The sequence below is a fragment of the Solanum stenotomum genome, chromosome 9, assembly GCF_019186545.1.
Source record: "Solanum stenotomum isolate F172 chromosome 9, ASM1918654v1, whole genome shotgun sequence".
In the NCBI taxonomy this organism is placed as follows: domain Eukaryota; kingdom Viridiplantae; phylum Streptophyta; class Magnoliopsida; order Solanales; family Solanaceae; genus Solanum; species Solanum stenotomum.
In genome coordinates this window covers 1,199,832-1,225,961 of record NC_064290.1, presented here as the reverse complement: position 1 = coordinate 1,225,961, position 26,130 = coordinate 1,199,832, and the positions used below count along the sequence as shown (strand labels likewise).

General features: G+C 30.6%; 5 protein-coding genes across 5 annotated transcripts; 3 read left to right on the top strand and 2 right to left on the bottom strand.

Annotated features, from left to right (window-relative positions):
• Window positions 1-277: 277 nt before the first annotated feature.
• LOC125876898 (uncharacterized) lies at window positions 278-4,704 on the top strand. Its single transcript, XM_049558184.1, has 8 exons — window positions 278-703; window positions 1,366-1,500; window positions 1,661-1,840; window positions 2,081-2,142; window positions 2,271-2,428; window positions 3,558-3,706; window positions 4,007-4,150; window positions 4,433-4,704. Exons 1-8 carry the CDS (start codon window positions 350-352, stop codon window positions 4,616-4,618), a joined length of 1,368 nt encoding a protein of 455 aa, XP_049414141.1. The 5' UTR covers window positions 278-349; the 3' UTR covers window positions 4,619-4,704.
• A 404-nt stretch (window positions 4,705-5,108) lies between these two features.
• On the top strand, window positions 5,109-7,364 carry LOC125876891 (peptide-N4-(N-acetyl-beta-glucosaminyl)asparagine amidase A). The gene is given in 2 exon segments (XM_049558156.1): window positions 5,109-5,466; window positions 5,469-7,364. Coding segments are annotated over 2 exon segments (1,737 nt in total). The 5' UTR covers window positions 5,109-5,333; the 3' UTR covers window positions 7,073-7,364.
• Window positions 7,365-9,403: 2,039 nt separating this feature from the next.
• Window positions 9,404-10,337, bottom strand: LOC125876914 (protein LIGHT-DEPENDENT SHORT HYPOCOTYLS 10-like). Its single transcript, XM_049558204.1, has one exon. It carries the CDS (start codon window positions 10,146-10,148, stop codon window positions 9,573-9,575), a length of 576 nt encoding a protein of 191 aa, XP_049414161.1. The 5' UTR covers window positions 10,149-10,337; the 3' UTR covers window positions 9,404-9,572.
• Window positions 10,338-17,529: 7,192 nt separating this feature from the next.
• On the bottom strand, window positions 17,530-18,656 carry LOC125876909 (epidermis-specific secreted glycoprotein EP1-like). Its single transcript, XM_049558199.1, has one exon. It carries the CDS (start codon window positions 18,629-18,631, stop codon window positions 17,735-17,737), a length of 897 nt encoding a protein of 298 aa, XP_049414156.1. The 5' UTR covers window positions 18,632-18,656; the 3' UTR covers window positions 17,530-17,734.
• A 5,587-nt stretch (window positions 18,657-24,243) lies between these two features.
• LOC125876910 (epidermis-specific secreted glycoprotein EP1-like) lies at window positions 24,244-25,378 on the top strand. Its single transcript, XM_049558200.1, has one exon. The coding sequence runs from the start codon at window positions 24,290-24,292 to the stop codon at window positions 25,181-25,183; it is 894 nt and encodes a 297-aa protein (XP_049414157.1). The 5' UTR covers window positions 24,244-24,289; the 3' UTR covers window positions 25,184-25,378.
• Window positions 25,379-26,130: the final 752 nt, after the last annotated feature.

Below are 26,130 nucleotides of genomic sequence, written 5' to 3'. Positions count from 1 at the left end.
TTTAGTTTGTACATCAAAACTATAACATCTCCTAATTAATTAATATCTTATTTTTATGTGTGTAGATTAAAAACACAATATAATTTGTTTGAGACGAAGGAAATACTATTTTAGATAAAATAATATTTAGATTAGCACCTAAATATATATATATATATATTCTGAAATTCTTAACTATATTATATGCAAAATTCACTTTAACAGTTTAAGGAATTGAACATGGTGCAAGCAAAGTATAGGAGTAAATAATAAAATACAGAAAGAAATATTAGAATAATATAACAGAGTAGGACCCTGGATTTGACAAATTTCCGATGATCTGACTCTAATCTTCTCCATCTGACCTGTAATGGCCCGACGAAACCATACGACGGAGCTCGGATGCATAGCCTGCGACGATTTGTCGGAGCTCGGCGCTGGCAAAGAAGGCTGGCTTGTAAACAACCCTAATCTCCTAACTGCTCTCGACACTCATTCAATTGCATTAGCCAACCGCTCGCTTGTACTCATTCTGCATTGGTCCGAAGGATCCGACCCGGTAGGAAACCGGGTGAAGATTGTACCTGATCTCTCTCCGATCGAGGCTGAGTATATATCTGCGATCGAGTGGTTAGTGTTTGATGATATCAAAGTTTTAGCTTTGGGCACTTCTCGTGGGTATTTGTTGATTTATTCTCTCCGTGGTGATCTGATTCATAAACAGGTATTCGTCTTTTCTGTTCATAGTTTGCAAATGCAGTGGAATTAGTAAATGTAGTTGTGAATTTGATTTTTATGTGAAGAAGCTATAAGAGGGGGGAAATTGGGGTTAGGTAACCTAGGGAGTTGTAGGAATTGGTGAAGCTGTGGAATTCACATTCAGAAAGAATTTTAGTGAAGTTGCAAATGTGCTTGGATTATATTAGACATTAGTATTTTTCACTGGATCACGCTACTCTTAGTTTTGCTATTTAAAAGTTTTATGCTTCCTAACAACAACAAAAGTTTTATGCTTTCTCATTTGTCATTTATGAAAAATTTGTCCTTGAGCTGAGGGTATATCGGGAACAGCCTCTTTATCTCCCACAACCCACTTGTGTAAGATTGTCCTACCTGCTACCCTTCCTATATTCCACTTGTGGAATTGCACTGGATATGTTGTTGTTGTTTGTTTGTTTTTAGTGTTATTCTCAAAGAAAACGAAAGAGTTTGTTTATGATGGTCATTATGTACTTTTTTCTTTTAGTTTGACATCTTAACTGATTATGCTATGTAGTAAAACTAGATATTTTGGAACCTATAAGCGTTTGGTTTGAGATTTTATTTTGTTTTATTTAGCGGTGCCATATGATAATTAGCGAACTTACCAGAACTTTTGTGTGGCAGATAGTAAGCCCTGGAAAGATTCTTAGATTGAGAGTCCGTGATACCAAGAGAGATCTAACCCAAGATGCATCATCAGAAGAGGTCTGTGTTGTTATGTCAGGTGTTATTGCTCGATTTGATGGATCAGACATTCAGGTATTCAAATATTCTCGCGGTTACAAGTAATGTTATTTTTTCTAAATCAACTATGATATGAGGACATTTATTTTTCAATTTTTACATCTCCATTTTGATGTCGAACCATGAAGTTTAGGTTCTCATATGCCATACTGCTAATGTCCGTATTAAAATGCAGAATATGCTTCAGAGGTGGTTTAGAGAAAGACACTCTCAGTTCTGGGATGAGAGAGAATCTGAAAATTCTACAGATACTTTTGGGAGGCTTCCATACCAGCTATGGAATGTTAGTAAATATGGTTCTTGTGTTGATGCTGCTATCACTGGTCTGATGCCCCCTCCTCTGCTGGAGCTACAGGTAATATTTTAATTTCTCATTGTATCATGTTGCAGTACTTTCTTCTCTTCCTTTTAAACAAGGCATACTTTTCTACTGGGATTTGTTGTTTCCTCAACCCTAAACCTTCTCCTATAGTTCTGCACACACCAAAATGAATTTTTACTGCTCTAGGGAAATGCTATTTTTTGTCCTATGACTTCCGGAAATTTTCTGAAGTTATTCTGGTATTTGAATTCAGCTGCTTTTATTGTTGGGCAGTCAAGTCAGCGTTATTATTGTGCAATCACTGTTGGAGCTGACGCTGTGATTTCTGCTTATCGGTTAGTCTGCAGTATATTATATTATGATTCTTTTTCAAGTTCATTTAATTTTCTTAATTAAAGTTTCTGTCTGCATTCCCATTTCTTACTTTATTTTACTAAATTGGATTTCTCTTTACACTTTCAAGACTTTCTGTAGACCGAAGCAGATCAATAGTAGGGGCTATTCTCTCCAAGGTTGTGCCTGCAACTTTTTCAACAATAACTTCAATCTCAAAAATGTTATGGAGAAGTGATCCATCTCCTACAAAAAGTCCAGAACCAAAGCCTCAGCCTTTTGCTCGAGGTATATGGTATTTTTTTCATTGTTGAAAGAATTTCTTATTCAGTTCTCTCTATTTTATTTTATTAGCTAGAGGTTGATCACATATCACTTTTTTTACATGCCAAAATGCTCATTTTTTTTTTTAACCTTCCAAGCATCATGCCATCCTTCCTTTGCTTATTTGAACTTCCATCTAGAGATCATGACTGAAAGAAGTGTTCTTTTCTACAAATTTATTTGAGTTGGAAAGTAGTTAGTAATATGGCCAAGAAGTATATGTTGATTGGTTATTTGGTTTATTGCATATATATTCACATAAAGTACTGATACGAGATAACCTATGAATAAATTACCAAGTGTTCAGAAAGAATTTAAATATACTAGCTTTAATTTGTTAATTTCAATTCTTTGTCGAAACAATATATGTCATATATACTTTATTGATTATGTCATTAAGGCCTTTACCCATATTCCAATCTGTATCCTTGAGTCCTAAGATTTAGGTGGTGGCAAATCTGACTTCTAGATCTGTACTCGACGACTATTGTCAGGTGCCCTCACTGGCTTCCGAGAGTCTATTACAAATAGATAGAGACAACCTTTGTGTCACTTGATTGAAAAAAAGGTTACTGTGTTTTTATTGCCTTTTGTTAATGACAAGCTCCTTTTTCAAGAAAATCAATTACTTCTCTCCATTATCTTTCTGGATGTCGCTTGGAGAAAGCATGGTCAATATTGGACCGGACCATGGTAATTTGTTTATGTTTGCTCTGGTCTTTGGGTAACATACTTTCCAATGTTGTGCTGACTGTTAGTCAGTAAACTGAACCTGGTAAAGTTGATGCTGTAGTTACTAGATTAGTGGAAAAACTCAAATAATGACCCTGCCATGTTACTTTCCCATTGAGGTTGTATGTTTGAATTGTGAAGTGGAGAATGCTGAAGTTATCTTTCGCTGATTCTTCTTTTGCTTCTTAAATTTTCAGTTGAAGTCTAATTCTCAGTAGTTCATCTAACAATATAAAGTTTAGCTGTATTTTTCCATGTTTTGCATAGTTGTACTTCAGACTTCATCGTATACTCTCTGAGTATCTAATTGGATTTCAATTTAGCTGACATAATGTCATTGTAAATTATCTATTTCTGGCAGCTTCTCCTTTGACTTGCTTTAAGGATCATCCTAGAAAGGGGGAGAAGCTCACATTATCACCTAGTGGTACTTTGGCTGCAATAACTGATTCTCTGGGTCGTATCTTACTCTTAGACACTCAGGCCCTTGTGGTGGTCCGTTTGTGGAAGGTTTGTTCTATTCACCTATTAATCATTACTTGTTTGGTTTATCCAAATTATTTATCGTTATGTAAGTGATCATTAAATGGTGAAGAAATATACTTGTGCACATTCAGTAGAAATGTAGAATAATGTTTGATTATTACTTCAGTGAATTGATTTTTCATATAAGAACTGAATGTCAATATGGACTGGAAACTTGAGTTTTCAAATGATTTTGAGTAGTTCAGATGAAATAATCGAAAGCAAACAAGCCCCAACTATCTACGTAGGTTCATCACCTGATAAAATGAACATATTGGTTTGCAGGGTTATCGTGATGCAAGTTGCCTCTTTGTTGAGATGCTTGCTAAGAAAGACATTGAAACGTCTAGATCTGCTTACCATGAACACGTGAAAAGTGATTATTGCCTCTGTCTAGCAATTCATGCACCGCGTAAAGGGATTGTTGAGGTAGTTTGCTGCACTCTCTGCTGTATCATCTTTCTCATTCATTTCACCTCCATTTTTAATTATGCGCTTCAGACTTCATTCATAGTAACTTAATACAGCCAAAACTACTATCCTTTTGCTTAATAATTATTAGCGAAAACAACAAATACATATCTGTGCCATTTGTTGATTGCTCGTGAAAATATATCTGAGGAAAATTGTTCGAGTAAACTCTAGGTTATTGTATATCTGGAGATGCATCGGAGATTATGCTTGTTTTGACACTTGAGTTTATCATTGCAGATATGGCAGATGAGGACTGGTCCGCGCCTTCTAACTATTCCATGTGCCAAAGGTAGCAAGATTTTGCAGCCTACATACAGATTCGCCTCATCAGAAGTGTCTGTGTCTTCTTATGTACCTTTGGAACTTTTCTTTTTGAATGGAGACTCCGGTCTGCTCTTCGTCTTGAATCGATCTCTTAGTTGACATTATATATTAAATTCAAAATAATACAAGAAGTTGCAGGTAAAGGCCTTGGAGCTGCCTGTACAGAATGTAAATTTCATTTGTTTTGTAGCTTTTTTAACAACACTCCAAACTTCCAAAGGAAAAAAAGGAGGTAAAACGTCCCATAGTTATTATTGTAATGTTATCATATTTTTTTAATTTAAATTTGCCTAACTAATAGAATCTAACCTTTCATGTGATGTTATTTGGTTCACATTAACTATCTATCTGTTAGATTTAATTATTTATCCTACGCCCATTTGTATAATTGCAGATAAATTTGAAATATATTAAACTTGATATCAAACTATATTAGATGAACATTAAGGATAATAAGACTAACATACAGCTGTTAAAATAATTTTGTACTCTATTAGACATGTTTCAAGTCTGCAACTGACAATGACTCATCATTTCATGTTAGTTTTTTGTCATACTAGAATGAAGCTGTCATCATTTTGGTGAATTTCCAAGCAATCCTAAAGAACAAGGCAAACTAGGAAAACAATTTAACCTTCATAGGACATTGTTTCCTCCTCCCAACTCCTAGGGGTAGATCTAGATCTGATCATGTGAATTCAATAACTTTAATTTATATTTTGTGTGACGTAGAAATTCATCATAAACTTCAAATCTTGGATCCACTCTAAGGAGTAGCAATTGACAAAACTACACATTCTCTTGCATACCATTAATGGCTGTCTCTTTCTTCTTCTTCTTCATTTGTTTCTCAATACTCCAAATACCCCTCTTTTCCACAGCAACAATCCACAAAACAGTTCTAATCAGACCAAATTTCACCACTCAACAAGACATTTCTCCCAAGAATGACACCCCACAACCTATTTTGAAGTCACAAATCCTATAAAATTACCCAAAACCAAATCTTGTTCCTACTTAGTCCTCAAACATGACTTTGCCTATACATATGGGAAACCACCAATCCTCACAAATTACACACCCCCTTCAAATTGCCCTTCAAAAAAGTTCTCCAAAATCATTCTTGAATGGAAAGCAACAAGTAAAGGAAGACAATTTGATAGAATTTTTGGGATTTGGCTTGGTGGGGTTGAAATTTTCAGGAGTTGTACTGCAGAGCCAAGGCCAAATGGAGTTATTTGGACTGTGAAGAAGGATATTACTAGGTATTCTTCTTTGCTTATGACTAATCAAACTCTTGCTGTTTATATTGGGAACATTGTTGATAGTAAATATACTGGGGTTTATCATGTAGAAATTTTTGTTCATTTTTATCCTACTGAAAAAGTGAAAAACCCCTTTAAGGGATTTGATTCTGGGGCTGATTTAATCGTACCCATATCGCGTAATTTGCCGTTGAATGATGGTTTGTGGTTTGAGATTGAGAATTCTACAGATGTACAGTCAAAAGAGTTCAAAATCCCACAAAATGTATACAGGGCTGTATTGGAAATTTATGTGTCTTTTCATGAGAATGATGAGTTCTGGTATGGAAATTTGCCAAATGATTATATTACTGCGAATAATCGTAGTGATATTGCGGGGAATGGTGCTTTTAGAGAGGTGATAGTGAGTTTGGATGATGTTGTAGTTGGTGCAGTTTGGCCTTTTACTGTGATTTATACTGGTGGTATCAATCCTCTGTTATGGAGACCTATAAGTGGAATTGGCTCATTTGATCTTCCTTCATATGATATTGAAATTACGCCATTGTTAGGGAAGATCTTAGATGGAAGTTCTCATAATATTTCGTTTAGTGTTACAAATGCTTTGAATGTATGGTATGTTGATGCAAATTTGCACCTTTGGTTGGATAAAAAGAGTGTAAAAACAGAAGGGAAGTTGTTGGAGTATAGTAGTTTGCCCCTTTCATTTTCTCTCACGAGTAATTTTACTGGTCTTGATGGTTCCTTTGTGACAAATGCTCGTAGATCGATCTCAATGACTGGATGGGTAAAATCATCTTATGGAACAGTCACAACGAGATCATTTCAAAGTTTGAGCTATAGTAACTATATGGTGATGGGAAATGATGCGAACTTGCAAGTTGTTGATCAGACTATTGAGTTTAATGACACTGTTTATGCTAAGACGCGGTCTTTTTCTGTTCAGGTTCTTGAATCCTTGAAAAAGTTTCAGCTTCACATGTACTCTGATGGAGTTGAGATAGGAGATAAAAGCTATGCTGCTATCTCGAATGTGACTTTGATATTCGATGAGAAGAGGTTGAAGTATGGATCCTCAGCCAGCTCTGTTCACAATCTGCAGAACGCGCAGGGCTATATGCTTGTAAAGGACCAGTCGCTAGACAGTGGACTCGGGAGCACACAACAGATATACAAATACAACGACGATAAAGGCTGCTACTTCAGGAACATAAGCAGCTCAAATTACACAGTGCTTTATGACAAGGTGATCAATAGTTGTAGCAAATTGATCAATACTGTATCATAGCTTCTAAGTATCATGCAAATGCAGTGACCTTTTCATGTTCCTGAGAGTAGAGGCAGATTCAGAATTTGAAGTTTACTGGTTTCTATAGCTATATCGAGTTAATACATAATAATATTTGGGTTCACAATCAAATATTTATAGATATTGTGTGAATTCTTAGATAGAAATACAGGGTTCAGGCAAAAGCTACTGAGTTGACCTGAATCCGTAGCTTTAAGTCTATATCTGCCCTTGCCTGAGAGTTCACGAAGAAATAAACATGTGAATAAACTAGCGCGGTTTGTACCATTCATAAAATTGTTTGTGAATATTTTCAATTGAAGCCTTTTTTATTCCAAGTATGAAGACATAAAAAGTAGTTCTTGTGAAAATTTTGGTTGAAATTCTACAAGAATTTTAAGCAAAAGCCACCAAGATTCAACCTTAGTAATGATCTCATTTTTTTGTTGTTGTAGTACTTCTACTATTATTTATGTTGCTCGTACTCCTCAAAATTGTCATCAAGTACATATTGAATCTTCTAAAAGTAACATATTTTCAAAAGATTCGACACGAAAACAGAAATATTTTAAGCGAATATGAGCAACATAGCCAACAACAGGACTAACAATTTTAGACAAATAAAAAAGTAGCAAAATAGATCATGTCAGTGACCCCAACTACCACTATGTTTTATATAATATATAAAATACAGTACTATAAATATAATATAAAACAAAATAAAAAAGACAAAATTCTCCCAGATGTTTATTCCATTAATTTGTCCCAGCATGTCTCATTGCTAATCTCCAATTAATCCTTTTTATGTTTATAAGCCACCTTTGATTCTGGTTGACCAAATCAAATAAACAAAGATCTCCAAATCTAATATTGCTCCCTCTAAATTACCTTTTCATATACTTTAGTCATTACAGCATTTGTGTAACATCCACCATCATGCTAAACGCTTAATATTGGGTGCGAATAAATTTTTTTCCAATTATCATGATGAGAAAAACATTAATTTGATCTTAGATGAATAAAAATCGGGAGAAATGCGCGAATCAAATCTAAATAACTTAGTTGGAACTTGGGATATAGGGACTCCGTCAAACTCTATGAGTTTTCCACAAAGTTTGAGTTTATTTTTATAAGTTCAACCTTTAAGATTTTATTAAATTTTATGACATAGTCATGAACATTTTGATTTTTTATAAGTTTGAATTTTAGGACAATGTGAATTAAATTTCAACAGATTAAAAGTATTACAAGGGCAAAGATAATGCGTACAACAAGACATGATTATTTTCTATTTATGGATATGATTATGACTATATGAAACTTGTCTATTGGAAAAATCTCTTTATGGAGTGGGCCTAACTACACATAATAATTGCTACTACTACTAATTAATGACTTATCATAGCGTAAGTCTATTTCATGTAGACTCTAAAAAAATGCTTAATTCATCAATTAATTATTGTGACAACCTGAAATTAATGGTATTGTTGAGAGTGAATTAAATTGGTGAAAATCATGTCTTCGCCATTGACAATGGTGGATATAGTATTCATAGATTGTATTCATCCAGTATTCTTAATGTAGAACATAAATTTTATACATAAAAAATTATTAAAATTATAATAAATAATAGATCTGAATTCATAATTTTGAAAGATAGCGAATTCATTACTAAAATTTTGGAAATCAAATCCATTAGGTTTAAATCTTGGATTGTGGCTGCCTACTAATTCCTATTGTTCCTAAATTCAAGTAGAAGATCAAAGTTAACTAATCAGTAGAAGCTGTCTAAATTTTAGGGTTTCTAACCGGATGAAAGGGAAATGTCTTGTGATTCTTGGTTAACTGCCCGTTTGGATTGACTTAAAAAAAATAGTTTTAAGTCAAAAATAAAAAGTCAAACTAAAATGACTTTTAAGTCAAAAAATAAAAAGTAGGGGGAGACCTACTTTTAGTTTCTGACTTATTTTAAGTCATTTTTTACCTTGACAAAAACTTCGTAACTTATTCTAAGTCATTTTTGACTTATTTTAAGTTATTTTTTTTATATTTGTCAAACACTTCCAGAAGTCAAAAACTGACTTAAAAGTAGGTTTTAAGCCAATTTAAACGGGCTCTAAGAACGAATGGGGCCGGAAAAAAGAGCCCTCAAACCCAATATACAATAACAATAAATCTCACAAATAGAGTTTGAAGAAATTAAAGTGACGTGTACCAACCTTAACTTATTCCTATCTTCTGAAGATATATATGTTATTATGGATATACCTTCAACCCAAGCGTTAATTATTCAATGAATATATATCCAAGCAATCATAGAGAAATCAGCATAATTAATTGGAATTAATGTTATATTTTATTTGACATCTTCACATTATAATGAAGCTAAGTCAATTAATTCTCATAATAATATATAAATATCCCAGAAGCAAATTGAAGTAACCTTCTTATTATAAAAGAAAGAAATTTTACCATTTATTTATTTTCCCTCTTGTGAAAATCAAGAAGAATTTACCTCATTGTTATTACTAGAATTAATTTGAATTTTCCTCTTTTTCTTCTTCTTCTTATAAGGAATTCCCCTTGCTTTAGCTTGAGAATCTCTTACCTCACGTAGATGAATTCTTATAGCACTATTAGCAAATGGATTAGTCTCTTGTAATCCTCCATTTTCTTCATAAGCAGCTCTAAGCCTTCCAATTAGTGCATCTAAACTTCCCCATGCTTGTTTAAGTGGACATGTACATGGTCCAACTTGTTCAACTTGTCCAAAAAATACACATCCATTTAAATGTACCTTAGTTTTTCCGAATTGATCTAGGTATCGAAGAAAATCTAACACGTGGTTGTAGTTACACTGGGGTAAAGGAACCGGGGGTTTGTGATTCTTCAAGTATTGACCAAAAGTATTCCAATCACGACGTTTCTGAGACTCGTAACGGCTCAGCTGAGGAGGTGGTGATAGATGATGATGATGATGGTGGTCATCAGATTGTGCTAGAGTAATTGCGGTTGTTGATGATGATCCTTCTCCCTCTCCTCCTGCTTCCCTTCTTTGCTCACTTGATGACATCATAGCTTGAAAGTTCTCAAGAAGGGGTTTTCTGTCCGGCAATCTTGATTTTTCTCGAACTGCGTGTTTCTGAACCTGAAGTTGTAACCAAAGGAATAATTATTTGTAACACTACAAAGACTATTTTTTTAATTAAAAAAGAAAAGAAAAAGTAAACATAAATTGGGTGGAGAATTTGTGAGGGATAGATTTGTTTTGTGTTTTAATGAATCGTTTTAGCTTAGAGAAGGAAAAATTATATAGAGATGAGTAGGATTGCAATGGAAAAAAGATAAAATTAAAACAAATAATTGGGGTAGTTGATAAGACATGAGATGGGGTCCAAGGGGAAGTGCTTTTGCTCCTCTTTTTCTTCCATCACCATATTGTTTTCTTCCTTTAATTGTACTATTAGTAATAGTATATGGCCTTAAATGATAATTAACTTTTTTTTTTATAATTGTATTAGCATCATCCTAGCACTCATTATCAAGAATATTAGCAAAATTAGCACTTTAATTTGACTCTTAGCTACTAAGGGTAGCTAGCTAGTGTGAACACAGTAAATTAACAACTTGTGTATGTATAGTCAAGAAGTAAAAATTACCAATTAATCCTAGAATTTTGTCTAGTAAAAAAGGAGTTGAGTAATTACTACCATTCTTTAATTAATTAGGTGGTGAAGAAACTTGTATTTCTCCTAACTATATAGAATTTTATATCATAAACACATACTTATAATTCATTTTAATGATAATATGCTTACATTGTAAGAAATTAAATCACAGTCATAATAGAGATTAAGACACCATTATACATGTACAAAATCATAATATTTTGAGTACTTAGGATTAATGAAGGGTACCGTTCACCTCTATTAATACAATATAAGCAATTGACGGTTAATTAAGTGTGATGCACCTGGCGGAGCCAGAATTAGGAGTTTGAAGGCAATATTAGTGTGAAAAGCATTTTTATCGGTCTTTCTTACCACTGAGCTGTGAATCAATTTTGTTAAAGGGTTCACAAGTTAATATACATATATATATTTGTTTAATTTTCTACATGGTCTATGAAAAAGCTAATGGATTTGTCCGAACGCACAAACTCCCATCTAGCTCTGCCTCTGCATCTGCTAAATGTTATCATGTATTCAAGAACAAAATACTCTATGGTTTAATCTAGCTAAAAAATACTTAATTTTTATGATATGATAATATATTACTGTGTAATCTATCGTAATTTGCTAGTGCACCCGGGGGAACAATGGGAATGAAGAAGGAAAAAAAAGGTCAAAATTATATCCTCCACACCATTTTATGGGAGACATGCATTTGATTTGATTTAATTTAACACAAAGTTTTCTTTAAAAAAAGGTTTTTGAAAAATATGGTAAAAACATATGTCACAAAATCGTGTCATCAAAGTAATATGAAAAATAAAAAACCTTAAAAGTTAAATTATTTTAAATATATTTTATATATATATATATATATATATTTTAACTTGCTTGCTAACTTTGTGGATCAAAGCATTGTAAAATAACTATTTTCTTCTCGGTTATAAATCTTCCTTCTAAGGTTATATATACGTCGTTAAAGAATAATGTACATAGTTGGCAAGCCTAACATTAAAATTTGAGTGAAGAATTAAGGACAACTTTATTTTTGATCATATCAGACTCTTCTTAGCTTTTTATATAACTAGAAGTTCTTTATTTTAGAACTTCCTTTTGTAAGCTTAATTTCTCATCCCTAATATTTGTAATACATAGGTCAATCAAAACCTCACTTTATTCTCCTTTAACCTATTTGTGAAATCTAACAACTTTAATTAATTAAAAATAATACAAAGTGCAAAGTATATTTATACTCTTTTCATCTCAATCTATATGACTTTTTTAATTCGGAGATTTCAACATATTTGCCATCATTTCAATAATAATACTGCCTTATATAGCTTCATAATATTATTTTTCTTTAAAAAATAATCTAATTCATTTAATGCATATTATATTTTAAGATGTAGTATAGAGTAATATTTTATCTATCAAACAAATAATTTGAAGTGCTAGGAGTAACATGTAGTTATAGCTAAGAAGAATAAACTTAATTAAGTCCAATATATCCTATCTAGAAGGCAATACATAAGGCAAAAACCCTAGTAGCTAGGTAACATTAACATATATTTGTTTTTTTTAAAAAGCAAATGCATTCAACATTTGGTTTTTAATTTAATCTTCACTAATCAGATGAAAGTTCAGCTAATGAACCAACTAATCGAGTTATGTAATAGATTTATATTTTTATCTATCAAACAAATTTGAAGTGCTAGGGCCTAGGAGTAACATGTAGTTATTATATGAATAAACTTGATTATAAGTCCAATATTTGACTTGATTTTATCTAGAAGGCAATATTTATATAAGGCAAAAACCCTAGTAGCTAGGTAATAACATATATAAATGGAACTACTATATGAAAAGACTTTCCCATTAGACAGATGAAAATCTGTTGGACCATGAAGATCATTATTTTCTAATATGTTAGAAAAAGACAACCATGAAAGTTGTATTTGATTTGAAAAATATATAGTGATGGCTTGGCTGTTTCAAATATTTTAATATTTATTAATAATTTAATAAACAATGGGCTCCTTCCAGCTAATATCTTTTTGATTGGCTCCTATGGATTTGCCTTCCAATATGGGTAATGGGAGAAAAAAAGAAAGTAAAGTATTATTAAGTGGAAATATAATTACTATTTGATTATGGAAAATATTCACACACACTCAATATTTATACTAAACTAAAAAAACTAATGAAGATGTGAGATATATGTGTTCATGTGAATCCAATAATTTTTGTTCGTATTCCATCTTTAGTATATATTAGTTTGAGATCATTGTAAGAAATTAATCAAATTTAAGCAAGACATTCTACGCACACAATAATAACTTATATTCTTAACCATGCATGCATGATTAAGTGATATGCATTCTCACTATAATTTTTAGTTATTAAAATTAAATTGTTTGGTATAATATAAACACCGAACACAAATTAGTATTATATCATTTTACTATTGTTATAATCAGTATCAACTGATCACCATATATTATCTGGGATTTTATCTTGTTGACTCTCAAGATTTTGCTTACATGAAAAAAAATATGCTTTATCATTTAACTACTAATTAATCAACTTTCCATATAGTTGCTTGTTACAGCTGTGACACTAATAATATTTCCTAACAACACAAATATATAATAGCAAAAACAATAGTAGCGTCACTAATTAATTAACAGCATAACACTGTTGATAATGGTTTAATCATATTATTATCCAAGTGTACTCTACTGTCTTAGTGATGTTTTTGTTTTTGCTCCTTGGCTTCCCTTTCCATTTCTTTAATTTATCTCCATATTTTTGTTTGAGATAAAAAAATCGGATTTAAAGATTTAGGTGAATTTATTAAAAAGTGATATGTGGTAAGAAAAATAGGTTATAAGTAAAATATTTTTTTCTTTATTTTACTTTTTTTCCCTTCATTTTAGGTATCAGTTATTCGAGATTCATTATCTCGATTAATTCAGAATCGCATAAAATAAGTTTATTAAAGCAATTAGATTGCACTCCCTATGATCAATCGAATGATCTCAACTATTTCATCACATTTGATCTTAATGGTATTTTGCTTCCTTGAGATTCTTTTGTAACTTGTACAAAAGTCTAAAATATATATACGTTTTTTTAAAAAATAATTAATATTGTCCTCGTGTCATGTTTCCTTATTTCAAGCTAACTTTGTCAACATGAGTGCTAATTTAGTTCACGTAGTTATGATATACCTATCAACTAATATCATATCATTTTACTTAAAATGACTCCAATTTTCACATGGAGTAGTTAAACAAGCCAACTAATGGACTGTAGTTTGAATTAGTAATCATTAATATATGAGTTTAAATTATACGCGCCTTCTTGATTAAAAACTCTTTTTATTATCAAGTTATTTTTATCGATTTTTAAAATTTTTATATTCGTATTTCAACAAGATTTACTTATAAATATATATTTTTTACTTAACTTAAGAATGTAGGGAAAATAAAAATTACAGTGATAATTATGTAATATATTATTTACCTTTTTTTGCACTAGATTATTCGTGTAATCTTTGAACTTATCCTAATCAAGCTTTCAGTTGGAAATTAATTCCTAATTATAAACAGCAAGATTTATTCCACTAAACGCATTTGGACCATGGGGGAATAAATAATTAGCTTAATATATAAAGCTTATGCTTAATTTTCCAACTACCAGCTAATCAATTAGTTTATAATATTCAATTCTCTTACTGGTTGAAAAAAACTTTGTAAGAGAATTCAAACATACAATAATGGTAGTAATTATACACCATGTTCTTTTCTTTTTTTTCTCATTCCTATATATGATGTGTGTGTATGAGAACTCCTGAATAGGAGCTATATCATATTCTTCTGATGTAATTATTTATATGAGTTGGTTTGACTTGACACAAAATTTAATAAAGAAAGATTTTTGAAATTTATGGTCTAAAATAAGTCATAGATATTTGTGTGACTATAAATCATTTCATCAAGGGTAAAATTGATATTTTGAAGTTAAATCGTTATCAAATATAGAAATATGTCATTTTATTTGGGACTGACTAAAAAAGAAAATAAGTTATATAAAGTGAGACAGAGGAAATAGTATTTATGTAGTGTTCACGCATCATTAGGACATCTTATTGAACTTTAATTTCATGTGTGTTCGAACTGTGAAATCATAGTCATTGATGCTTGTGTCATGATCAGGTGAGTTGTCTATTTCATATTCTCTTAGAGTTTGACACTTCTTTGGATCCTATATATAAAATTTAAACACAAAATGCATCAAACTACTTTTCAAGTGAAAAATCTTTGTGCATCGCAAGAAAATAATATTTTCGTAATATAATTAAATCTTACGGAATAAAATCCACCTATTAGGTCGATGGGCAATTACGAAGAACAAATAATGGTTTCATTTGCAATTCATACATACCATAGTCCATAGGTATATCACAAAAAGTGATGGTTAAATAGGAAGTGACCCCTTATAATCATTTCAAAGTATCAGCTGCATCCTCCTTGATAGGGGTATTTGAATTTGACTAGATATGTCCACTTTAGTAATTGTTTTTTCTTTTTAGGGCTTTCACTCGATATTCAATTTGGAGCTCAATTAATTTAGATTCACACCTAAAAATCTCATTTTATAAGATACAATGTTCTATACTTTGATGGTTCTATTTCCATGCATTCCACTTATTAAACAGGGTTCTATGATCAATCTGTGACCCTTGGATGCCTACAGGCGTCCTTGGGGACGTAATCTCATAGTGCTACATGTGGAGATTCTAGAGTCTATCTATGAATTTTTCTTTCTTTTCTTTTTCCGCCTTTCGTTCAAAGGGTTGAAGGGAGATAGTGTATCAAGTTGTTCGTAAGGGTCAACTTGATCTTCTTCCCTACAAATCTCAGATGAGGGAACTCTAGGAGAGCCGCCGATTCCAACTACCACTATATGTATGATCCATACTAGATCTAATCAATTGTCTATTGTACCTCTATGTTCTTGACGGTCCATTTTTGTTTTAGTAGAGTCTTTAAGTTGCACATTTTGGTCTTCTTTCCCATTACTTAGAAAAATAGAGTCACCGATTCAAATACAAGATAGTATCATGATTATTGCTTGGACATTAGGCATCCAATGCAACCCGTAATCGCAACAACCCAATTGCAAGAGTGAAGCTCAACCAACTGAGTTGTATCCCCCGAGCAAACTGGAGCATGAAACATCGCGGTGTATCGATATTCCCTAGTGTTGAACTTGAGCTTTGTTCTACTATCTTCTTTTTTAGTTTTATTTTAGGATAAATGGGGTGGTTTAAAATTATTCTACAGTTTATCTCAAAATTATTATCCTTTATCTCTCGTATCAGACTAACCCTACAGTTCAATAATACTACTCTACCCTACACTAGTTAAGACCATGGCTCACAATTAAATCACATCAATATTCATGCTACTTATCTTCTTTTTAATTCTCATTTTTCCTTTTATATGGGTCCACCATCTCAAATGTTTTTACTAAAATTAGTGCAAAAACGTGCTTAGATTCCTAATGTCTGATGAAAATTTCTTCTCAAACGACACAACTTGTGGAGCATATGAATCTCATCTTAGTTTTTTTGGTCCTCATATATGTGGTCATGTCGAAATATTTTTTTCATATATTTATAGAATTGGTGTAAATATCATATACGAATAACGGGATAAGTTTTTAACAATTGCGTCATTGTTCTTCACATTAACAATATCGTAAAGAAGGAACAAGAAAGTAGTAATGATCAGACTAAGATTTATTTTTTTACCCCTCCCTAGGAGCTTCCACCCCTTTTGCTCCCTTGGTGACTCGAACTAGCAACCTTCGGATTGGAAGTGAGGGGTGCTTACCATCCGAGCAACACCCTCTCGTCGATCAGACTAAGATTTGATTTAATATTAAAGTGAAATTTTAGCCATTTAATTAGTTATCCTCAAAAATATAAATTTAAATTTGAAAAAGAAAATATATTTATTAATGGGCAAATTACAGAAATCACATACGTTTAAGGCAAAATTACAATCTATCTCTTAAAAGTTTATAATTATAGAAATCCCTCAAACGGATACAATAATATAAGCGTTGATACATTAATCTAATGCGCGAGATACATTACGTTAAGTAAGATACATTACATTTTATACATGATACACTAATCTAGTGCGCGAGATACAATAATATAAGCGCTGATACATTAATCTGATGAGCGAGATACACTAATCTGATGCGCGAAAAAAAGAGATTTTGAAAATTTGTAAAACTTATAGGGGATAATGGTAATAAGTAAACTAAAAGGTGGGATTTCTGTAATTTTTCCTTTATTAATTTTAGTTACACAGTCCAAGCTTTTTTACCATCTCGATTAATTGAGTGTTTCATTGTGGGCTTCAACTCCCTCTGTTTAGCCTTCCATTTGTTTGGACAATGGCCCAAGCCCAACCAAGTTTTAAGGAGAATGAAGTCCAAGAACAGAATCTTTACACAAACTGATCGGATTCACAATTTATTTTTTCTAATCGATATACATAATTTATACAAAATCATATGTATATTATATATTGGTCGACTATTTTTAATTTAAGAAATTGAACGAACAGCTATTTCGATTAATTCTTCTTTTTATTTAAGAATTTGCGTTTAATAAACAACAAAGTATTACGCCTTTCATTTTTTTTATTGTTTTTAAAAACCATGTTAATTTGAATATATCTATTTGACATAGCATCTCGAATAGTAGAAAACATAATTAAATACATCCTTTAACAGAAATGAAAAATACAAATCATAATAATAAAATACACCCTTCAACAAAAAAAAAGGGAAATAATAGCTGTGGACCCACTCATTTTCTCCACTTATTTTACTGGAAATAAAATCCTTATCTTATAAAGTTAACGTTTTTAATATTTTTATTTTTATTTAAAAAAAAAAAAACATTTTCTCAAAGCATTTGGTAAGTTACCTTCCAACGGAATTCATCTGCTTCTTCATCTCTAACAAAAGTGTAGGCCTTTAGATTTCCATCAATTTCAAGTCTAAGATATGTCAATGTTGTGTTGTATTTAGTAAATGCCATCACATGTGAACTTCTCTTTGTTGATTTTGCCAATCTATAATCCAATTTCAATCTTTGATTCCCACTATTCAATTTCACGGATTCCAACGTACTGTTGCCAAAATCAAACCAAGCTAATTCCACGCCTAACTTAGTCCTATTGTAAATAGCGAACAATTTTGGCTGCACCACCAAGCTATAAGGCCCGTTCACATTCTTTTTCACTGAGGCCCGGCTCGCGAGCTTATTCGGGCCGGACAATCGGAGAGTTTGGCCCACTAGTAATGTGTCAGTGGGATAGTTGAAACTCTGCCAAACGAATTTACCCTTAGAGTCATGTAGCACCATGTTACCGTTAGGTAACAACTTGAACCCAGTGACCCCCTTATTGGCCGTGTTGGTCTGCCAAGCGATTCGACCGTCAACGTCAGCCAATACGAGATTTCCGTTAGTTCCAAACGTGAGGGTCGCGTTTTCTTTAACGGGGTTTCCTCGATTTGCTTCCCACACCCAACGCATGAGTGATTCAGAACGGACAGTGCCCATTCGCAACGCTAGTGTCCATGCGTTAGGAGTTGTGTTGTAGAAACAGAGCTGGAATGGATTATTGAAAATACTAAGAACACGATAATCTGCTTGATATTCTACAACATAAGGTCCTAATTCACCTTCATTGACGAATTTGAAGGTGTTTTCAAGTGGAACTTGGGCAATGCAAGAAAATATTTGGGAGAAAAGAAATAGAGAGGCAAGAAGTGTAGTAGGCCATGAATTAGGAGACATGCTTAGTTTATTGTTTTAGCTTGTTTGATATGGTACATTTGCTTCTTGAGATTGGTATTTATAGATGCATGAGGAAGAATAATTAATTAGTTTTATATATTGTATTATTGTTTGATTCATAATATTTGCATGACTGGATATTGATAAACTATTTGGATATAATAATACATTAATAGTATGGGTCAAAATTTCAAAGGTAGACAAATTCAAAACCGGTCAATGTTGATGTGCTGTCCGTACATTGTGTATTGGATGAGCATAATAATTAGCATACTATAAAAATAATTGCATTTGAAATGTGAAACTATTATAGAGAGAAACAATGATCCCTCTGATTTAAAAGAAGATTATGGAGAAATTAGTTATGCATAAATTATACTATAATAATAATATATTTAGTGAAATCTCACAAAGTGTATTCAGAAAAAAATAGAATGTACGTAAATTTTAATTATCACTATCTCGTAGAGACAGAGAAGTTGTTTTTGAAATTGCATAATTTATACTTATTAGTACATTATGGTTAAATGGGAGTATGTATTTTACTTTTAATTTTTAGTTATAAAGTTGAATTATTAGATTTGATATAAATATTGATGTGAATAAGTAATCAAAATTGAGGCAAAAATTTATACGGACTTAATAGTTACAGCAAACTAATAACGTTAAACACTTGCCGATCATACTTACAATTATCACTTAATTAAGATTACGTGTTGTGTATTTTCACATTAATTTTAAACGGCTAAAATTAAACTAATACGTAATTTTTTACCAAAATTATACTATCTTATGCTTAAACCAAACGGCCTTTTGGTCTGCAAGAATTGTGGTGGATGACTGAGAATTCTTCATCTTTAAGCATATGTCTAAGATTTAAGCTTTTGGAATGAAAAAAATCGTATTAAAAGTGACACTTTCATAGATGAACTTTGTTATACGAATCTAAATTTAGTTAAATTCAAATATAAATATCGAACACTAAATAAAAAAGATCGAGACTATTTGAAACTGTTGAGGCGGCTGGATAATATAATTAAAGTTGCATAATCATACCCCCACAGAAATCAATCATTTTGTCAAAAACAGGAAATCTAATTTACTTTAAAATTATAACTTTGTTTTATTGCAAAGTGATAATCGCCAAACACGAACATGACTATATAACATCAAAGGCAAATTCTGGCTTAAATGCTACAACAACAGGTTACATTATCTGTACCAATACTACTTTTTAAGGTTCATTTTAATAAAGTTAAGATTTTATATAATCTACTTATATCAAAAAACAAGAATATCTAGAAACTACTCTCTCCGTTTTAATTCGTTCGTCTTGTTTTGACTTGACATGAAATTTAAGAAAGTAAAGAACAATTTGAATCTTGTGATCTTTTTCTAAAAATATGTTAAGTGTACTAAAATTTCATTTAATCTTATCGTCTTTGAAACATGCTACGTGAAAAGCTAAAATTAAAAAAAATTATCAAAAAATAGATATTCTTTAAAATGTATTAAAAATAAAAGTAGAATAAATAAATCGAAACAAAAAGTATATATATAGTCACTATTACTTCCAAATAAATTTCTCCATTATAATGACAAATGATATTTATTTGACTCTTGTAGAAGTAAAATGTTTATGGATCCAGCTCATCCTTGAACTTGTCCAGTAGAGACAACACGCACCAGGCCATGCCACATGGGTGATAGGGCTATAGTAATTTTCTGATGCTTTATAGTGACTGCGCAATTTGATCCATTTTAATTATCGTGCTTACTAGAAAATAGGTAATTTAAAGTAGTTAGTGTAACTTTTAAAAGTTAAAATATACTCCTATATACTAATAAAAAATTATTTATTTCTGCCTTTATCTAATTCAATAAATATAAAGATTCAAATAAGTTTTTTTTATTACAATTTTTCATATATTTTAAAAATATTTTAAATTATCAATTACTATGATTTATAAAATTTCTTACGTAATTTTCAATTTAAAGATTTCTTATCCAAAAAGTAAACTATTTGACTCTCAAAATTCTGACTGTATCCATTAATTGAGACAAAAGAAGTACTGTAATTTTTAATCTTGAATATGTGGCAAAATAAGACAATATTGGAGTCAAAAAATTTAAAATCATCTGTTTTCACAAGATTATTTTTTATAATTTCCTGAGTTAAATTGACCTCAAAGGGCCCATAACTCATAAAGATATTAAAGTAATGACAAATGTTTAGTGTCTTATGGCAAGATCTAAAGTACGTACATATATTTTCTTGTTTCCTATCCAGAAACATGAATTTATTAGGAATAAGCATATGGTAACCACGTAAATTATCATTTGAAAAGATGGGGAACAGTAATTTGATTTTGGTAAGCAGATTCAGCACGATATTAGAATTGAAATATTGATATTAAAATTATATCAAACGTATCAAAATATCATTAAATCTTGTAGTTTCAAATATGTCATGTGGAAAGATAAAATCAACGTATTGCTAAAAAAAGAAAAGGAGTCACGAATATTTTTTAATTAGATTAAAAAGAAAAGTAGGTCACTTTTTTAAAGAGAAAAATTAAATTCTATACAATAATAAGTTTCTTTTTGTGATAGTAGGTTATAGTTATACATCACTTATTTCTATCGAAAATTGACACCATACCAATGAAGTACAATAGTTTTAAATATATATGAACTGTTGAATTTTTTTTGACATTAAATTTATGATAAAGGAGATTCAAAAATGCTTTAAAACATAGTTTAAATTATAACTGTGATATTCTTGATTTTTTTGAAAATTCTAGATAAATTTGTGATTCTGCCACCGATTATAATTAGTGAAGTCCATGTCTTATAGCATTTTGTGGTAGAGAATTGAGTTTAGATGTCATCATGCACACGCACTAATGTTATAATCAATCATGCTAACTTTGGAATATCAGATTTTAATAATTAAAATAAAGAATTCAATACTAGAAAAAGCAAGGTGGAATTGTCGTTGTCATGGGCATCCAGTAGTTCTTGGTTTAAGATAAAAGTAATATTTATTTTTCTATTAACTTTGTTTTTAAAAACTACAAATGTTTTAATTATGGAATATATAATTAAATATAAATTAAATAAATATTCAATAAATAGAAATTATATCTGAAGACATAAATAAATACAAGATAGTCAAAAACGTAATATTTTATTTAAAAGCACGTTAAAAAAGAAACACAATTGATAATTTGAGATCGAGAGAATAATTATGATTTGATTTGGTCATTCCATTGGTGCCTGTTGTTTCCCCTGCAAGCGTGAGCTGGAGCCAAGTATAAATTATTTATTTATTTTTTGACCTTTTCAATAGTCAAATAAAAGATTGCAAAGTCAAATAAACTCGTTATGTTTCATTTTTGCACGAAACTCTTTTCTTTTTTTTTTTTGGTTGAAAATATGAAACTCTTTTTATTCTGTAATAATATAAGAATATATATTTAACTATCATTTTATTTTTATAAGATTTCATAACTTTCAAAAATATAAATACTTTCATTATTTGTTTTTTTTACAATTTAAAAGTTTAATGTAATATTTGTTCTCTTTTCATCCACAATTTTATTTTATTTTTCTTCATTCTTAAAATATTAATATGTTAGTCAAACTAACATGCATATTTAATTCTGAAGCTAGTCAAACACTACACATAAAATAAAATGGTAGAAATATTTAATATTACAAACTGAGAAGGATTTGCAGTAATATGAATTTTGTATTTTCTAGAAAATACTTTTACTATTGTAGTTTTTTTGTATTATAAATTAATTTAATATATGTACTCTATAAAATCGAGAATCAATAATGCTGCAAAAAATATAAATTTGAGGGAGATTTTAAATTTGCAATAAACAAAGTGACAAGCTGATAGTGAAAAGATTTCCTTGGTTTACGATAAAATTATGATTGTTTGTAATTACGTGCACACTGATTGACTATGTAAATTAATTTGACAAAATTGAAAATGATATATAAATAAAGGATTTTTATTTTTTTTTTAAATAACGATCATTTGAGACCTAATTATCTAACATAGTGATATAGATAATTTGAAAGTCGTTCATTATTAGTGTTACAGTTATTTTTAAAATTCGTTACATATCAGTGATATAATAATAAATACAAAGTGAATTATTACATTGTTGATATAAAAGGAATTTTAAAAGATGTTATATTATTGATACAAAACAAATTTTAAAAACTAATATATTACTACTAATATAAGGAGAACGTAAAAAACTATTGGTATGTTTGATAAATATAAAATATAAATTTGTATTATAATTCATTCAAAAAGAAATAGCCAATGTATATTTATATTGCCAAAGGAATAATATTTTTGATTGAACTGTCAAATCTAAGTCTATCGCAATCAATTTCCACCAACTCAATCCCTTTTTATCCAAAAGACACAAGTGGGCAGTGGTAGAGGACCACTTTTTATCTCTCTTTTTATTTTGACAACTTCTTAGGGTTGTAATAAGGTAACAATTTTTTTTTATATTTGATAGAGACTAGAGAGCCTTATATTATATTTTCACACTTTTAATTTGCTCAAAATATGTATTGAACAGTGACACAATGTAAAAAAAAATAAAATGAAATCTGAATACAAGATCTTGTTAGATATATGTAAATTAGAATATACCTAAATAAAATACAAAATATGTGTTTACTTCTTTAATAAAATAGAAATTTATTTACTATTAGTATGACTTATGAGAGTTAGTTTTGTTATTCTGTGGTTTTAATTCAATGTACTATGATTAGTCTAAAAGACTCATATTCCCAGTTTATCAAATAATACTCTACAGAATTTTTTTTAACTTATCAACATTATCTTTAGTTTTCTGTGTATCTCAAATTTGAATTAAAAGATTAAATTTATTTCAATTAAATAATAATAATAATAATAAACTAATATAATTTGATATAAACATGAGTAGTCTATATTAAAAATATCTTTACTGGCAATAATTAACGGCAATAGATCAATTGCCGCTAAATATGTCCTGTTAGCGGTAATTAGCACTCTTTGTATATGTCTCTAAGGCCTTTAGCGACATTGAATCTAATAACACTTAACTAATGTCGCCATCGATAAAGACTTTAGCATTCTTTATTAATGTGTTTATTTATTGCCGCTAAAAGTTATTTTTGTTATAGTGAGTGCTGATAAATTTTCTCTTAAATTTGAGACAATAAAGGCACTGTGCACATACTTCTTTCTTTTTCTTTTTTTAAACTATATTCAATATTTATATTGAAGTTCTAAATTTAATTTCACGTTAAAAAAATTTATAGTAAAAAAAAATCAGCTCTTAACACTGATAACTTTATATCTAAAGAAACTTAAATCCGAAAATAAAGTGCCATCAAAGGGCAAAATTATAACTTTAAGGCATACATATCCACTTGATTGTTTCCGCGTAGAGCACCTCAACATTGACTACCCAACTTGTGTATAATTAATTACATCTAGTCAAAATCAAATATCTTAATGATTCTGATAAACAACATATATAACTAATATAATTATCCTTCCCCATCCATCTATAAATACCAATCTCAAGAAGCAAATGTATCATATAACAAACAAGCTAAAACAACAAACTAAACATGTCTCCTTCATGGCCTACTACACTTCTTGCCTCTCTCTTTCTTTTCTCCCAAATATTTTCTTGCATTGCTCAAGTTCCAGCTGAAAACACCTTTAAATTCGTCAATGAAGACGAATTAGGAGATTATGTTGTAGAATACGGAGCAAATTATCGCGTTATTAGTATTTTCAATAATCCGTTTCAGCTCTGTTTCTACAACACAACTCCTAATGCATGGACATTAGCATTGCGAATGGGCACTGTTCGTTCTGAATCACTCATGCGTTGGGTGTGGGAAGCAAATAGGGGAAACCCCGTTAAAGAAAATGCGACATTCACGTTTGGAACTAACGGAAATCTCGTATTGGCGGATGCTGACGGTCGAATCGCTTGGCAGACCAACACGGCCAATAAGGGGGTCACCGGGTTTAAGTTATTACCTAACGGTAACATGGTGCTACATGACTCCAAGGGTAAATTTGTCTGGCAGAGTTTCAACTATCCCACTGACACATTACTAGTGGGCCAAACTCTCCGATTGTCCGGCCCAAATAAGCTTGTGAGCCGGGCCTCGGTGAAAAAGAATGCGAACGGGCCTTATAGCTTGGTGGTGAAGCCAAGATTGTTCGCTGTCTACAAGGGGAACAAGGTAGACGTGGAATTAGCTTGGTTCGATTATGGGAATAACACGTTGGAATCGATAAAATTGAATAGTGGGAATCAAAGATTGAAATTGGATTATAGATTTGCAAAATCAACACAGAGAAGTTCACATGTGATGGCATTTACTAAATACAACACAACATTGACATATCTTAGACTTGAAATTGATGGAAATCTAAAGGCTTATACTTTCGTTAGAGATGAAGAAGCAGATGAATTCCGTTGGAAAGTAACTTACAGTAGGATTTAAAATGTTTCATATTTGAAACGTCTAAATCTGCGTACACATTATTCTTTATGAGCAAATTTCACGGGTTATATTATTATTGTTGTTGTTATATTGTTGTAAACGTAGCTCTGTAAGATAATGATTAGTGTGTCCAGTACAATAAGTGGGTCTACAGTCAGTAGTCCAATAAATGAGTAGTAGTTCGTATTAAATGTTTTGTTAATTATATTTTTCTTTTTCCCCTTTTGAAAAAAATATTATGTTTTGGTTGAATTAAGAGTGTGTTTTTTATTTTGATACTAGTAAAAGATAGTCCGTGCTGTGCACGGGCCCAATAATATATGTGAAATATTTAAGATATATTTTTTTAGAGTGACTTTCACATATAGTAAATATAAAAATCATATTTGTATGTTATAACTATAGTTTACATAATTGCGCTTCATAGCAAATTTTATGTTTGCTATGGAGCTTTTGATTTGTATAATTCGCTACAAACCTCCAATTTTATACAAATTGTCCAGTTTTATATAAATTCATTTATACATTGTAATTTGTATAATAAGATCTGTATTTGTATAATTATAAGTGTATAGGACAAAAATATATGTATTTGTATTTGTAAATACATTTTTATCTCGTTTTATACAAACACAAACGTATTTTATACATTTTATACTAAAATGTATAAAATGACTAATTGTATACCGAAAATGGCTAATTGTATATTGAATCAAAAGGGATGTTTGCTGCGAATTACAATTAAAATAAACTATGGCTATAACATTTAATTTGAATTAATAGTTTGCTATTTCATACAATTTTCCCAATTTTTTTTATCATAAAAGACTTCATAAATTAGTTGGTCCAAATTTTTTAAACATATTATCCAAAAACGTTTAAATGTATTATTTAAAAATAAAATTTGTATCATGTGTTTATAAATTATTCTCTCTAACATGTATTAA

Coding starts and splice junctions, on each gene's coding strand:
- LOC125876898 (XM_049558184.1), top strand. CDS start 350: ATGGCCCGACGAAACCATACGACGGAGCTCGGATGCATAGCCTGCGAC. Junction 1,841..2,080: donor CTCCTCTGCTGGAGCTACAG/GTAATATTTTAA, acceptor ATTGTTGGGCAG/TCAAGTCAGCGTTATTATTG. Junction 2,143..2,270: donor GCTGTGATTTCTGCTTATCG/GTTAGTCTGCAG, acceptor TACACTTTCAAG/ACTTTCTGTAGACCGAAGCA.
- LOC125876914 (XM_049558204.1), bottom strand. CDS start 10,148: ATGATGTCATCAAGTGAGCAAAGAAGGGAAGCAGGAGGAGAGGGAGAA.
- LOC125876909 (XM_049558199.1), bottom strand. CDS start 18,631: ATGTCTCCTAATTCATGGCCTACTACACTTCTTGCCTCTCTATTTCTT.
- LOC125876910 (XM_049558200.1), top strand. CDS start 24,290: ATGTCTCCTTCATGGCCTACTACACTTCTTGCCTCTCTCTTTCTTTTC.